At 51.4% G+C, this 16,137-nt stretch overlaps 1 protein-coding gene across 1 annotated transcript in view; it reads left to right on the forward strand.

Moving 5' to 3' along the window:
• Positions 1 to 16,137, forward strand: part of agxt2 (alanine--glyoxylate aminotransferase 2) — a 30,666-nt gene that overhangs the window by 10,936 nt on the left and 3,593 nt on the right. The window contains exons 3-12 of the mRNA XM_069884328.1: positions 4,400 to 4,584; positions 5,223 to 5,346; positions 6,049 to 6,143; positions 6,335 to 6,428; positions 6,780 to 6,873; positions 7,485 to 7,585; positions 8,712 to 8,804; positions 11,504 to 11,636; positions 12,220 to 12,308; positions 13,376 to 13,525. Of these exons, the coding sequence (XP_069740429.1) occupies positions 4,400 to 4,584; positions 5,223 to 5,346; positions 6,049 to 6,143; positions 6,335 to 6,428; positions 6,780 to 6,873; positions 7,485 to 7,585; positions 8,712 to 8,804; positions 11,504 to 11,636; positions 12,220 to 12,308; positions 13,376 to 13,525 (1,158 nt within the window). The remainder of the gene's footprint in view (positions 1 to 4,399; positions 4,585 to 5,222; positions 5,347 to 6,048; positions 6,144 to 6,334; positions 6,429 to 6,779; positions 6,874 to 7,484; positions 7,586 to 8,711; positions 8,805 to 11,503; positions 11,637 to 12,219; positions 12,309 to 13,375; positions 13,526 to 16,137) is intronic.

The following is a 16,137-nucleotide window of genomic DNA, read 5'->3' on the forward strand; positions in this document are numbered from 1 at the left end:
GAATGCTTTCCACTGATGTCAAACCTACAGGCCGATAATTGTTAGGCTTGTTCCTCGAACCCTTTTTAAACAAAGGAACCACATGTGCAACACGCCAATCCTCCGGCCTATACCCGTCTCTAATGACCTTTGAAAAATCACTGCCAGAGCCTCCGCTATTTCCTCACTAACTTCTCTGAACTTTTGCCTGAACAGGTCAACTTGCCCTGGCCAACAACATAACCAAGATAAGTCACAGTAGCACTTTTAGCTAGGTTTGCTTTTGAAAGTTGGTTAAACAATTTCTTTAACTCAGAGATATGTGCGGAACTAAATAATCAAATGTAAGTATCTGTCTGCACTAAACCTTGAATCACAGAATTAATCATTTTTTGGAATGTCCCAATGGTAAGACATTGTATTTATATAAACCTGATGAGGTTATGAATGCAGAAATGTCCCTGCCTCTTCCTGTTAAAGGGAACACACCAGTAACCTTTTAATCTCACTCTAGCCTTTTCATTAAACCAGACCATTTTGCTTTGAGCCATTTTCAAATTCTCTTGAGCTAGTTCACAGACTTTCTGCAAATGATTTTTAAACTTTGCAACATAATCTAACAAATTCACCTGCACATCCTCATTATCCATTACTCCTTCAACAACACTAAAGATCCTCTACTTAATGTCCAAACACCAGCTCAAAGTCAGCTTGTACTGACTCTCTCACTGCAAACAAAAGCAAATGGACACCCTCTTCCCAGTCCTCATTCTCAAAACAATAGGGTCCTTATCGTGGTTTTGAAGGCCAAATGGAACCTCTCCAAGGCCCTTTGGGATTCTGGATGATATGCCAATGACATGATTTGTTTAGCTACCAATTTAAATAGCCCTGACGTGAACTTACTTCCCTGGTCTGATTGGATCTCTTTAGGCAAATCGACTAAAGTGAAAAATTTTACAACAGGTTTTGCCACAGTTTTAACCTTAATGTTTCTAAGTGGTACCGCTTCTGGAATCCAGGAGACTATACTGTTATGAGCCCAAAGGACCCCAAATCCCAGCAGCAATAGATATTCACCAAGACAAGTGTTTATTTAAACAAAAGTTGTTTTTAATTATCTTTAAACATGAAAACAGAATCAAACTTTAACTTATCTCTATTAACAACTAACCCAAATTAACCCCTTTCTAATTCTAAGCGCACATGTATGTGATGTGTGTGTAAATTTAAGAAAAGTTCTTTGGTTCACAGTTCAATCTCACTTCTCATTCTTCCAAGTTCACTGGTTGCAGGCAATTCTTATACTGTGCACAGAATTTAACATGTAGAAAGTTCACCAAGGTAAATGTTTTGTGCTCAGGAAGGTTCTTTGGAGATTTGCAGAGAGAGATTTGCTGTTCCAGGATTTCCACAACTGAGGTACCACCATTAGTCACCTCAATGTCTCGCTGATGAAACTTGCCCCATCAGGGTTCTCCAGGTGATAACTTCTTTCTTTCAGGCTATCACAGAGTTATTTTCTGTTTTACTTATTCCAAGAGAAACATCAGACAGATAGCACTTCCAGTCATCCACCGCTCTAGAGCTTTCTGTTTCAGTTCCAACAAGCTTCTCCTGCTTGCTTCAACTGTGACTGTTAAGTCTCTCTCTCTCTCTTTCTCTCTCTTCATCTTCCAACTGCTAAAAAGCCCATGTGACTCTCTCACTTGAAACCCACCCCCCCTCCACCTTCTCCAGCAAACAATAGGAGTTAGCTTTCTGTTCCCATCTGTTGTTTTAGGTAAACAAACTTCTCAGGAGTGAACTTTCTGTGCAATTTGCAAAAAGGTCAGAAGCCTTGTAAAAATGTTCAACACAGACAACCCTGTCTCCAGTCGATTCACTTCATTACATCATTACAATTAGCAGCTTTTTGTGAAATGTGCATAGCTTTCTCCATAGTTTCTGTAAAGTCACTGAATATGAATTATTCAGTATTTCAAATAAGATCTTTTTAAAAATGTGTATATTTATCTACATTACAGTACACATGACAGTTAACCAATACTGATTTCCAGCTTTCGACTTGGGCAATGGGCCAATACAATCCATAATAACTTTAGAAAAGGGTCTACCAAAACCAGGAGTGGATTGTAATGGAGCCAGTGGGGGGGCCTGATTGGGTTTAACCACAACCTGACCAATGGGACAGGTCTGGCAAAAGGTCACAACATCTTTCCTTAGACTAGGCCAATAATGTTTCACAATCTTATACATGATTTCCTTTACACCAAGATGAGCCCCCCAAGGGTGTGCTGTGAACCAAGGTTAACATTTCATCTTTATAGGCTTTAAGAACTACATCATGGTGAACAACTGCCCATTCCTCACCAACAGGGATATCAGGGGGTCTCCACATTCTCATCAACGCACCTTCCTTGAAATCACATCTAAATACCACTTATTTAACTTCATCAGCAGAGAGAATCTTACCTCTCACTTCAGCACGATCGGGATAACGACAAATCCTTACTCTCGGGTTTAATACCAGAACTTTAGTCCAACAAAGAAGGACAAAAAGCCCTTGGTAGTTCATTACAATCACGGATTCCGGTCCCTTTTAAATCAGTCTGCACGGGCAATCCTTGTAGACACGACCCAAGTCACTGTGCAAGCTGGGTGTTTATCTGAATTTGTCTTTGTCTTATCCAATGGAGGAATTAACCCAACCTCCTGGCTGGTCACAAATCCCTCACTAGGACCAGAAGGTGGAACTCTGCCTCTCATCTGTTTTTCCTCAGCACGGAACAATTTGCAAAGGGTTTTCCTTTACCCGCTTCCCTTCATCTTTACCCCAAGCTCGACTTTCTGATTTGTTTTCTAACTTGCGTGGATATTCTGCATCACCCCTCTGGAAAGCTCCACTTGGCACAAACTTAACCCTGTGGGTTAAAGCATACTCATCCACTAATTGAGCAGATTCTAGCCAAGTTTCCATTTCCCGTTCAAATTCCCTTTGCTTTTTTGCTTCCTCTTGTCTACATTTTTTTAACTCTAATTCAAACTGCTTTTGTCTCTTTGCTTCATCCTTTTCAAATCTGCGTTTTTCCGACTCAAACTGCCTTCCCCAAAGTTTTTCTAATTCACTTTGTTCCACTGGTGTCCACTGCTCAAGGGAAATTGTTTTATCTTCCCCACTGCTATGGTGTTCAACTCTAACTCTCTGGGTCTCTGCCTTTTTCATCCATGGCTTTACCATCACAAACCCCAATGTCCGACCGATATCCACCAACTCATTCCTTTTCGCCCTCTGCAAACCTGCAGTGGATGGCGATTCCAGAAACTCCTCAATATCCATTACTGCTCTTTTCCCCACACACTCAAGCCTTTTAACTGGCCTTTAAAAAATGAAAAAATGAAATTCTTTAGCTCCTGGACTAAGCTGACAAAAAGTCTGTGAGTCAGTGAAACCAGTGAGTCTGTTCATTCAAAACAACCTCGCTGACTTTTTAAGGAAAACCTCCCACTTCCGGAGCCCACACATTGTTCCCTGGGCCAATGTCGGGACACTGCTGAGTCACTGAGGCCTGGCCCGGTGTCCGACATGAAGGGACAGGTCACTCACCCCCTCCCCTATACGGGCTAAGGACGACAAGCGTGGGCTTTTCCTTCGCACAAACGGTACTTTTGGCAATTCGGCCCATTTTGTCATACAGATAGGTCAGCCACAATTCATTAAATTTCTCTTTTTTTATTCAAGTTGAAAATGAATCGATCACTAAGATCCAATTTTGGTGTGATCCCGGACAAGGCCCCAATTATGTTAGGTCACAGGCCAGCAACAATAGAAATTAGCCAAGACAATGATATTTTTTTAAAATAATATTCTTATTTTTAATTACTAATAATATAACACCTTATCTAAACTTAACTCCTAACTATGTGGGAATAGACATGTGTGTGTGAAATACCCATAACTGTTACAGCTTAGGCTGGATGTGTGGGTGTGTGCGTGCGTGTCCGTGGGTGGATGTGTGCATGCGTGTGTACGTGCTTGTCCATGGGTGGATGTGTGCGTACGTGCTTGTGCGTAGGTGGATGTGTGCATGTATGCATGTCCGTGGGTGGATGTGTGTGTGCGTGCGTGCGTGCGTGCATGTCCGTGGGTGTGTGCGTGCATGAGTGAGTGAGCGTGCATGTGCGTTCGTGGGTGTGAGAGAGAGATACCTAAAACGCACCTTAGGCACAATTCTGGAAAGTCATTCCAAAGTCAGTCTTGGACATTCAGTGTTGACACGAAGACTCTTAAACCGATGCAAGGAAGTAATTACGAGTGAGGTGAGGGAGACTGCGGGATAAGACTGCGGGTGTCTGGGGAAGGGGTGCGGGGGTCCAGGGACGTGATCCACACCGGGCTGATATCTGGGTCCTGGTGCAGGGCCGGGTCTACGATGAGCTGCTGGCCCTGAGAAGGCGACACCTCCCACCATGGATGATAACCTACTACCGTCAGCCACTGCTGCTGCACCAGGGCCGGGGCCAGTGGTTGTGGGACAGCACCGGCAAACGGTACCTCGACTTCTTCGCCGGTATTGTCACCGTCAGCGTGGGCCACTGCCACCCGTGAGTGGGACCTCCCCCCTCCCCCACACTCCTCCCCATCCTCACCCCTTCTCCCTACCCTCTGCCCTCCCCCTCACCTCCCTTCCCCAACCCCTCTCACCTCTCCTCTCCTGCTCATCTCCCACAAATCCCCCCCACCTTGACCCATGTGTGTGAGGGGGTGTGCCATGTGCTGTGCCCTGTGTGCTGTGCCGTGTGATGTGTGCCGTGTGCTGTGTGCCATGTGCTATGTGCCATGTGTTGTGTGCCTTGTGTTGTGTGCCGTGTGCTGTGTGCCATGCCGTGTGCTGTGCCATGTGCTGTGCCATGTCATGTGCCATGTTTGTGTGCCATGTGCCGTATCATGTGTGTGTGTGTGTGTGTGTGTGTGTGTGTGTGTGTGTGTGTGTGTGTGGTGGGGGTGTGTGTGTGTGTTTGGGTGTATGTGTGTGTGGGTGGGTGAGTGTGTGTGTGAGGGTGTGTGGGTGAGTGTGTGTGTGAGGGTGGGTGGGTGGGTGTGTGTGTGTGGGTGTGTGTGTGTGTGTGTGTGTGTGTGTGTGTGTGTGTGTGTGTGTGTGTGTGTGTGTGTGTGTGTGCCATGCCATGTGTTGTGTGTGCCATGACTGCCTCATCAGTCAGCATGATGCCGGTTCCTGCAGGCGGGTGACGGAGGCGGTGAAGGAGCAGATGGCGCGTCTGTGGCATAGCACCAACGTCTACCTGCACCCGGGCATTGGCAGCTACGTGGAACGGCTCTGTGCCACTCTGCCCCCACCCCTGCAGGTCAGGCCTCACCACCTCCAGCAGCACTCCTGGCAACAGGCAGGGGCGCACGGGGTTACCGGGGGGGGGCAGGGAGCCAAGGTTCGGGGGCTTTTCAGAGAGGGGACGATGAGAGGTGGGGGTGTGGGGCATGATGGGAGGGAAGGAGGGGAAGGCAGGTGGTCATGGGGGGTGAGAGGCTGAGGGGTCCCATTATGCACCATGTAGTACAGATATGGGGGATGGAACTGGAGGGGAGAAGAGGTGGAGGGAGGGGAGATGGAGGGGAGGGGAGAGGAGTGGAGGGGAGAGGGATAAAGAGGAGGGAAGGGAGGGGGTAGAGGGGAGAGGAGATGGAGGGGAGGTGGTGAGGATGTGGAGGGGACGAGGATGGGGATGGGATGAGGGGAGGGGAGAGGAGATGGAGGGCAGGAGAGTGGTAAAGGGGAGGAGGAGGAGGGGACAGGAGAAGTGGGAGGGGAAGGGGAGAGGAGGAGGAGGGGGAGAGGTGAAAGGGAGGGGAGAGAAGGGGAGGGGAGAGGAGGTGGAAGGGAGAGGTGAAAGGGAGGGGAGTGGAGGAGGAGAGGGAAGGGAAGAGGAGGTGGAGGGGAGAGGAAAGGGTGATGGAAGGGGAGGGGGAAGGGAAGGACAGGAGGGAGGGTGTGGGGAGGGGAGGGAGGAACAGCTGACCAGACCGTGGAGGTGACGGTGTCAATTTTCCAGGTGGTTTACCTGGTGAACAGTGGCTCGGAGGCCAATGACCTGGCAATGATCCTCTCCCGGGTTCACACCGGGAACCACAACCTCATCACCCTCAGGTCAGCACCCTCAGGAGGGCTGGGAGGGGGTGTGGGTAGAGGATGTAGGAGAAGGGGAGGTAGAGAGGGGGGGAGGGGAACAATTGGGTGGAGAGGGTGGGAGAGTGGGAGAGGGGGCTTGGGGCAGTCGGTCCTGCGGCGATGTGTGTGGCATGGTGTGAATCGATAACGTTGCCTGTGCTTCTCTGCAGGGGGGCTTACCATGGGACCAGCTACACCACAATGGGCCTGACGTCAATCTCAGCTTGGAAATTCAACGCGGCAATATCATCCGGCTGTCACCCAGTAACCACGACAACAGCCCAACCCCACGGCTCACTCACACCCAGGGGTGTTACTGGGGGACATGTCCCACACTGACCTTCAATGGGGGACGGGTCCCACACACACTGACCCTACCTGGGGGACAGGTCCACACACACTGGCCCTCCCTGGGGGACAGGTCCCACACACACTGACCCTCACTGGGGGGTGGGAGGACAGGAGTAAGTGAGATAAAGGGACAGGGAGGATGAGGGGATGGGGTTGAGGGAGGGGGGGAATGAAGGAATGGGGATGAAGGTGGGAGAATGAGAGAGGGATGAGGCTGGGGGCTTACCCATGCTGCCTGATCATCCCCATCTGTTGTGCTCCCAGGTCATGTGTCCCGACGTTTACAGGGGTCTGTGGGGAGGAAGCAAGTGCCGGGATTCTCCCGTCCAAACCTTACGCACATGTTCTTGTCCCTCAGGTGAGGGATGGTCGGGGCAGGGGAGGGAGGGGGAGCGTGTGGTGGAGGGGTCGGAAAAGTGGCAGATGGAGTTCAATCTGGATAAGTGTGAGGTGATGCATTTTGGAAGGACAAACCAGAAGGTTGAGGACAGGGTTAACGGTCAATTACTTAAGAGTATGGTTGAACAGAGGGACCTTAGGGTTCAAATCCATACAACCCTCAATGTCGCCACACAGGTTGATAGGATAGTTAAAAAGGCCCAAGGTATTCTGGGTTACATTGTCTGGGGATTTAGTTCAGGAGTCGAGAGGTCATGATGGAGCTCTACAAATTTCTGGTGAGACCACACTTGGAGTATTGTGTTCAGTTCTGGTCATCTCATTACAGGAAGGACGTGGAAGCTATGGAGAGGGGGGGCAGAGGAGATTCACCAGGATGTTTCCTGGATTGGGAAATAAGTCTCATGAGGCAAGGTTAGCAGAGCGGAGAAGGATGGGCGGAGACTTGATAGAGGTCAACAAAATTATGAGAGGCATTGATAGGGTGAGGGGTCCCCAGACAGGTAGGGGGTCGGAGTGACTGTCGTCAGGTCGCTGACCTCCCTCATCCTTTTCCCTCTGTGCCCACAGACCAGTGCCAAGCCCGTGAGGCCTACCTGGCTGAGTTCCAGGAGATGCTCAAATCCACCGTGCCTCATCAACTGGCCGGCTTCATCGCCGAGCCCATTCAGGTGAGCGGGGAGGAACAAGGAAGTGGCAGGGAGGGAGGATGAATAAGGAGGGGCAGGGTTGGGTGGGGAGAGTCTAGGAGGGAGGAATGGGGGAGGAATGTGGAGGGGCAGGGAGGTGGGGGAGCAAGGAATTTGATGGGTATGGAAGGGTGAGGGGATGGATGGGGAGAGGAGAAGGGGTGGAGGGAAGGCAGTGAAGGGGTAAGTGAAGGAGGATGGAGAGGGGTGGGAAGGGAGGCGGTTGAAGGGGAGGGGTGAGGAGGATGTGGAGGGCGGGGGTGGCAGAGAGGGGGATAAAAGGGAGAGGGGAGGGGGATGGAGCAGGTGGAGTGGAGGAAACAAGAGGGTCTGAGCCATGTTGAGGGAGTGGATGTCCCAGCACCAAGCCACTACTGACCCCCTCCCACTCTGTGAGAGACCCTCCCCACGACAGCCCTTTGTGGAGAGACCCTCCCCACGATGGCCTCTCACAGTGAGAGACCCTCCCCACAATGGCCCCTTGTGGTGAGACCCTCCCCATGACAGCTCCTTGTGGTGAGACCCTCCCCACGATGGTCCCTCACTGTGAGAGACCCTCCCCACGATGGCCTCTTGTGGTGAGATCCTCCCCACAGTGGCCCCTTGTGGTGAGACCCTCCCCATGACAGTCCCTCACAGTGAGAGACCTTCCCCATGATGGTCCCTCGTGGTGGGACCCCTGCTCATGATGGTGTCAGATGGAGGTGGGCTGGTGCAGCCATACTGTCCTGGTGTACAGGGGCTGTGGTGGGAGCACAGCCTCATGGTCACTGGTGGGGAGGGTGATGTGAAGGAGGTACTGTCACCCACACTCAGTGACCTTGGCCTACTGCCTATCCCCCACCAGAGTAGGTAAAACTTGTCCATTGCCATCGATCCTTGGACACAGAGCCTAACTCTTCCTCTGGTCAGCAGTTTATAAAACGATATGCACACTGAGATGTGATCGCTGCTGCCCACTTGCTCCCCACCTGTTCCCCACATATGGTGGCCGTGGGAGGGCAGGGGTCATCACCATAAGGATTCTGCAAGGGGTGTTGTCAGCATGGTGCAGGGAATTGTGGGAGTGGACTGATCTAGCTATCACCTCATTGGCTGTTTCCTGCAGGGAGTCAACGGAGTGGTCCAGTATCCCAGGGGGTACCTGAGGGAGGTCAGCGAGATTGTGCGGGACCGAGGAGGTCTCTACATCTCCGACGAGGTATGTGGGGCAGGGGGGCTGGAGTGTGTGGGCAGGGGGCACCCCAGGGTGTCGGTGGGTAGGAGAGGATATTTAGGTAAGAGGGTCGAACTGGAAGCGGGAGTTGGAAGGGGATAGATGGGAGTGGGGGAGAATGGAGTTGAAGAAGGGGTGGGGGTGAGAGAGGGGTGTAGGGGTTGTATGGTGCAGGGTAGTGTCGGGAGTGGGGAAGGAGCTGAGGAAGCAGTGGGGAAGGGGTAGGGATGGGGTGAGGAAGAAATGGGTTGTTCATGGGGTCAGAATGCAGAGCGGGAAGTGGGGGGGGAGCGGACAGCAGATGGTCACACACAGTCCAGGCTGACAATGAACACCCCTTGTTTCCAGCACCTTAGGTTAGAACCTTCCGCAAGGTGACCCCCAGCCACACCTTCTGTGGCCTCCCATGCCACTCTCCGCTCTGCCTTCACCACCTCCCCAACCACTCTCGCCGTCACGTATCCCTCAGACCGTTCCCATCTTCAAGCTACCCTGCCACCCTCAAACCGCCGGCCTGCATCTCCAGTCTAGTCACTAAGAAGGCCTCCCTGCTTCCTGGGACAGAGAGATCACCACGCCTAGTTAATCCTAACCCTAATGATTGTGCAAGTACAACCAGACAGCGTTCTCCGGTCCTTGGTGCAAAACACGCAGATATTGAACCAGACATGGGGCGGCCTGGTTAGCGCCACCACGTTACACGGCCCACGATCAGGGCCGGGGTTCGAATCCCGTGCTGTCTGTGAGGAGTTTGTATGTTCTCCCCCTGCCTGTGTGGGTTTTCCCCAGGGGCTCTGGTTTCCTCCCACCCTTCAAAACGTACTGGGGGATGTAGGTCGATCGAGTATAATTGGGCAGCTCAGGCTCATGGCAGGAAAGGCCTGTACTACTGTGCTGTATGTCTAAACTTTAAATCTAAATTAATGTAACACCTACATATGCAGGACAAGGTATTTCATCGAAACCAATAAATAAAAATTGTTTCATGAATGTGAGAGTTTTGGAGGGTCAGTGCGAGCAGTTCCTTTGGTCGTTCACCATTCTCACTGCCCATGGGAAGAAGCTGTTCCCCAGCCTGGTGGCGCTGGCTCTGATCCTCCTGGATCTCTTCCCCGACTGAAGCAGCTGGAAGATGCTGTGTGCGGGGTGGAAGGGGTCCTCGATGATTTTACATGCCGTCTTCAGACAACGATCCCGGTAGATCACATCAATGGGGCAGTGATTCTCTCTGCCACCCTTATGGTCCTGTGATTGACCTCCGATCCATTTCTCTGCGGCAACCGTACCCACACTGTGATGCACTCTCGATAGAGGCTCTTGTAGAAGGCTGACACGAAGGTGGCCGGTAGCCTTTCCAGGCAAAGAACCGATGGAGGAACTCAGAGGGCCAGGCAGGAGAAACAGGACCATTTACCCAGAAGGGGTGGTCTACCATGTAATATGAAGGGGGAAGGAGGGTGGGGAGGGCCCAGAGGATGGTGGAGTGCAGCACAGAATGTGAGAGAGGTGGAGACACAGGGACAAACTCACCAGGCCATGTGGCATCCATGGGAAGTAACAGATGACCAACATTTCGGGCCCTTCATCGAAAAAGCAGGCAGGGGAGAAGGGGAGGGGGATCAGTGAACAGGTAAAAAGGCACAGGTGAATGCAGGTGGGAGGGTAGGAGAGAGAAGCTGAGGTGAGGGGGGCAGAGAGTAGCTCAGTGCGAGGAGAGGGAAGGGGGTTGAGAAAGGAGACGGGTGGACGGTGAAAGGGAGATTGTGGGCGAGGGGCTTCTGCCCTGGCAGAATACTAGGTGTTGGTTCCAAATTTGCAGTTTGAAGATAGAGTGTTACAGCACAGTACAGGCTCTTCAGCCTCAATATTGTGCTGGCATATCAACAATCTAACCCTCCCCCACCTCTATTTTCCTTCCATCCATGTGCCTGTCTAAGAGACTCTTAAATGCCCCTAATGTTCCAGCCTCCACCACCATCCCTGGCAAGGCCTTCCAGGCCCCCACAACACTTTGTGTAAAAAAACTTACCTCTGATGTCTCCCCTAAACTTCCCTCCCTTCAGGAAACAGGCACTGACCGTCTACCCTATCTATGCCTCTCATAATCTTGTCAACCCCTTTCACGTCTCCTCTCATCCTTCTTCATTCCAAAGAGAAAAGTCCCAGCTCTGCTAACCTTGCCTCATGAGACTTGTTTCCCAATCCAGGCAACATTCTGGTGAATCTCCTCTGCCCCCCCTCACCACAGCTTCCACATCCTTCCTGTAATGAGGTGACCAGAACTGAACACAATTCTCCAAGTGTGGTCTCACCAGAGATTTGTAGAGTTGTAACATGTCCCCTCGACTCTTGAACTCAAACCCCCTATTTATGAAACCATTAGACATAGGAGCAAAAGTATGGCATTCAACCCATCGATTCTGCCCCACCATTCAAACAGGGGAGGGTAAGGGGATGGTGAGAAGGGGGGAGCAGGGGAGGGATATGGGAGATGAAGTGATGCAGGGATGCGGAGGGGAGGATTGGGGGAAGGGAGATGTTGGGAGAGGATAGGAATGGGAAATAGGGGAAGGGGAGGCAGGAGGAGGTGGGAACAGGGAAGGATGTGGGGAAGGGGAAAGGTTCACCTCTCCCTCTGGGCAGCAGTTGGACGTCGTCATCATGGCCTTGATCTTGCCCTCCAGGTGCAGACGGGGTTCGGCCGGCTGGGGAGCCATTTCTGGGGCTTCCAGTCCCATGGAGTGATGCCCGACATCGTCACCATGGCCAAGGGCATTGGCAACGGCTTTCCCATGGGAGCAGTGGTCACCACGCCAGGTAGGGCAAAGGTCAGGGGTCACCACACCACGTAGGGGAAAAGGTATTGGATCATCACACCAGGCAGGAAAAAGGCCAGGGGGGGTCATTGTCCAGAAGGGCAAAAAGATCAGGGGGTCACTATGCCAGGTGAGGGTAAAGGTCAGGGGATCACCATGCCAGCTGGGGGCAAAGGTCAGGGGTTGCCACACCAGGCAGGAAAAAGGCCAGGGGGGGTCACCGCCCAGAAGGGCAAAAAGATCAGGGGCTCACCATGCCAAGTGAGGGCAATGGTCAGGGGGTTACAACACCAGGCCCTGCCCCCACCCACAGCCCTGAGCAAGGATTGGTTGATGGGGGTGTTTGCGGTTACTGAGGATGACGGTGTCGCCAGACAGGTTACCTGGGGGAGCGATGTTTGTCTGGAAGGTGGTGGTGAAGGTCGCTGGGGTCAGTACCAGTTGCCGTGGATGTATCTGGTGCCAGGAGCACATTGGTTACCAGGCATGTTAGCAGTGGCTAGGACCATTCACGGTTGGCAGGCTACGGTTTCCGGGCTGCAGTTGCCAGCAGTCCTCCCCACTCTCACTCTCTGGTTCTGCAGAGGTCGCTGGTTCCATGAGCGAAGCGTGGAACTTCAACACATTCGGGGGGGGCCCGTTGGCCTGCGCTGTTGGCACCGCAGTCCTCCAGGTGAGCACAAAGAACCCCATACACACCATCCAGTTTGCACAAGGACGTATCCTGCACCGTACACCCAGTACCGCACAGTACACAATGCTGCACAGGAAACACCATGCAGTATGGAGGCCACGACAACACAGCGCCACAGCGGGCAGACCAGACATTGGCTGACACAGTGACTGCATTACCCAGCTCGACATGGGTACACAGTCATTATGATCGATTAGAACGCATCTCGATGCATACGACTATGCACAACAGGAGTGTATTAGACGGTGGGACAAGGCAGGTTGAGTTGGCTTTGTGGGGACAGCGTTGTGGGATTGTATTGCGGGATGGCACTGCGGGTTTGCGCTGTGGAAATGGCTACAGGTTTGCGCTGTGGAAATGGCTGCAGGTTTACACGGTGGAACTGAGCTGTGGAAATGGCTGCAGGTTTGCGCTGTGGGACTGCGCTATGGAAATGGCTGCAGGTTTGCGCTGTGGGACTGAGCTGTGGAAATGGCTGCAGGTTTGCACGGTGGGACTGAGCTGTGGAAATGGCTGCAGGTTTGCACGGTGGAACTGCGCTATGGAAATGGCTGCAGGTTTGCGCTGTGGGACTGAGCTGTGGAAATGGCTGCAGGTTTGCTCGGTGGAACTGCGCTATGGAAATGGCTGCAGGTTTGTGCTGTGGGACTGCGCTGTGGAAATGGCTGCAGGTTTGCACTGTGGAACTGCGCTATGGAAATGGCTGCAGGTTTGCGCTGTGGGACTGCGCTATGGAAATGGCTGCAGGTTTGCGCTGTGGGACTGAGCTGTGGAAATGGCTGCAGGTTTGCGCTGTGGGACTGAGCTGTGGAAATGGCTGCAGGTTTGCACGGTGGAACTGAGCTGTGGAAATGGCTGCAGGTTTGCACTGTGGAAATGAATTCAGGTTTGCGCTGTGGGACTGTGCTATGGAAATGGCTGCAGGTTTGCGCTGTAGGAGTGTGCTGTGGAAATGGCTGTGGGGATTGCACTGTAGAAATGGCTGCAGGTTTGCGCGGTGGGTGTGCATTGTGGGACTGCATAGCTAACCCTATGTTGGTGTGAAGGTGATAGAGGAGGAAGGCCTGATGGAGAAGGCAGAGAGTCTGGGCAACGACTTGATGATGCAGCTCAGCGACTTGCGACACGACTTCACCATTGTTGGCGACGTGCGGGGGAAGGGGCTGATGGTCGGCATAGAGATGGTGGTCAGCAAGGTAGGCAGAGCCTAGGGAGGTGGGAGTGGCCTGGCTTGGGCAATGCCTGGGGTGGACATCTGGGTGGGTAATGCCTGGATGGGGGCTGGGCCTACAGGTGGTAGGTGGGGTCTGACTGGGTCATTAGACACCTCGGCTCTGCCCACCTCACAGGTCCATAGGCCCCAACCACACCCCGCCCATATCACCCATCCAATGCTCTCCCCACCCTAATGTCCCTCCTGTAATTCCATGGGCCGTCATCTTGTGAAGCAGCCTCACATGCGGCCCCTTGTCGAAGGCCTTTTGTAAATCTCAATACACGACATTCCCTACATCTCCTCAAAGAATTCCAATAAGTTGGTCAAGCAGCATTTCCCCTGAAGGACATCATGCTGGCTTTGGCTTATCCCAAGGGTCTGCAACCTTCAACATTAAAAGAGCCATTTGGGCCTGTTTCCCACCCAATAAAACCCACCTTGAGCCGCAAAACCAGTTTGATCCCTAAAATGAAAACGGCGCAGATCTAGTTTCACTACACTTCTTCTGTGCATATTAGGATTAAAATTTGTTACATTTATAAAATAAAAGAACTACAAACAGAAAACGACTGACATTTTATTTCTGTTTGTAACAAAGCAAAACAAATTATTTTGAACTCTAAAAAAAACACACTTAAGTTTCAAATAAAATACACAATGTGGGCCTGTTTGTTTCCATCCTTTATTTGTGGATTTAAAAAAAAATTCACTTTAATTAAAATGCCAGTTTGTATTTTATTCTGAAGGTTGCCGTCATCCATTGATTTCCTCAGTCGTATTGCAACACCAGTCCATTTCGATAGTGACATCAATCGAACAGCTGACTTGGATATTTTGTCTTGTGAGAGATAGCAATAGGGGCGAAACAACCCTTTCCCACCGTTTTTCACGGGAGCCCCAAACATCAGGTGCCGCACAACCTACTGACTGCGAAATTCATGATGGTTAAAAAGGCAAATGGTATGTTGGCCTTCATATCAAGAGGGTTTGAGTCTAGGAACAAGGATACCTTACTGCAGCTGTACAGGGCCTTGGTGAGACCCCACCTGGAGTATTGTGTGCAGTTTTGGTCACCTTATCTAAGGAAGGATGTTCTTGCAATGGAGGGAGTGCAGAGGCGATTCACCAGGCTGATTCCTGGAATGGCAGGAATGACTTAGGAGGAAAGATTGCGCAAACTGGGATTGTACTCGCTGGAGTTTAGAAGATTGAGAGGGGATCTCATAGAGACCTATAAAATTCTGGCAGGACTGGACAGAGTGGATGCAGATGGGATGTTTCCAAGAATGGGAAAATCCAGAACCCGGGGCCATGGTTTGAGGATAATAGGCAAACCATTTAGGACCGAGATGAGGAATTTCTTGACCCAGAGGGTGGTGAATCTGTGGAATTCATTGCCACAGAGGGCAGTAGAGGCAGGTTCATTAAATCTATTTAAGAGGGAATTAGATCTATTTCTTCAGTATAAGGTTATTAAAGGTTACGGAGAGAAGGTGGGGACGGGGTACTGAACTTTAAGATCAGCCATGATCTCGTTGAATGGCGGAGCAGGCTCGAAGGGTCGAATGACCTACTCCTGCTCCTATCTTCTATGTTTCTATGTTAGAAAAGGTCAGAAATGCTCAGCATTTCAAGCCCATATGAGGGGCCCTTTAGGGTAATCAGGTGAGAAGGTGTAGAATTTACATTGGGCATAGGGGGCCAAGAGTGTATGTTCACAATTGAACGACTGAAACCGGCACACACTGACCTTTCAAGACCAGTCACGTCACCTCTGAAACGTCCCAGAGGACGCCCCAGGCTGAACTACCAGCAGGAACCTGCATCTAGCAGCCACGATTCAGGGGGGGTGGGGGTGCAGCGGGAGCCCCACACATACCACAGGATCGTGCACAGCCACAGCAGTTAAGCAAGCACATTACCAGAGTGCATAGCATCCAACGATGTCTCAGTCCTCCAGCTACAGGTCAGGCACCAGCAATTAGGAAAAGCACGTGAATAAGAGCCCGCGCTTTTTATGGCACCCGATATCCAAGGCTGGAAAGTGACATCACTACCGCATCCCAGAAGGCTCGGCGTGAAACACGCAGAGGGAACTATACGATTCCTGACTCTACTGTCTCCAATATCATTTATTGCCACTTGCGCAAGGTAGTGTCGTCAGATAGGCCACTACAAGACTCTTAGACAGGCACTCTTACATAGAGGGTTATGGGTTAGGGAGGGTTTAGTATTTTTTCAAAGGAATATGTGGGTTGGCACCACATCAAGGGCCAAAGGGCTGTACTGTGCTGGAATGTTCCATTTTCAAGGGCTGACATTCTTCTTAGGGTAATCCTTTCATTCCTGGTGTCATTCCAGTAAATCTCTGAACCCTCTCCAACACCTGCACATCTCTGCTTAAATAAGGAGCCCAAACTGTTCACAATATAAACCCTCACCATCCCATTCCTGCTCCTGTATCATCCCTCTAGATAGGATGTCAACATTCCATTCACCTTCTTCACCACCAACTCATCCTGGGGGTCAACCTTTAGGGGTCCCTGCACGAGGATCTCAAGTCCCTTTGCACGTCCAAATTTTGAATTTTCT

Source organism: Narcine bancroftii, chromosome 1 (assembly GCF_036971445.1).
Source record: "Narcine bancroftii isolate sNarBan1 chromosome 1, sNarBan1.hap1, whole genome shotgun sequence".
In the NCBI taxonomy this organism is placed as follows: Eukaryota; Metazoa; Chordata; class Chondrichthyes; order Torpediniformes; family Narcinidae; genus Narcine; species Narcine bancroftii.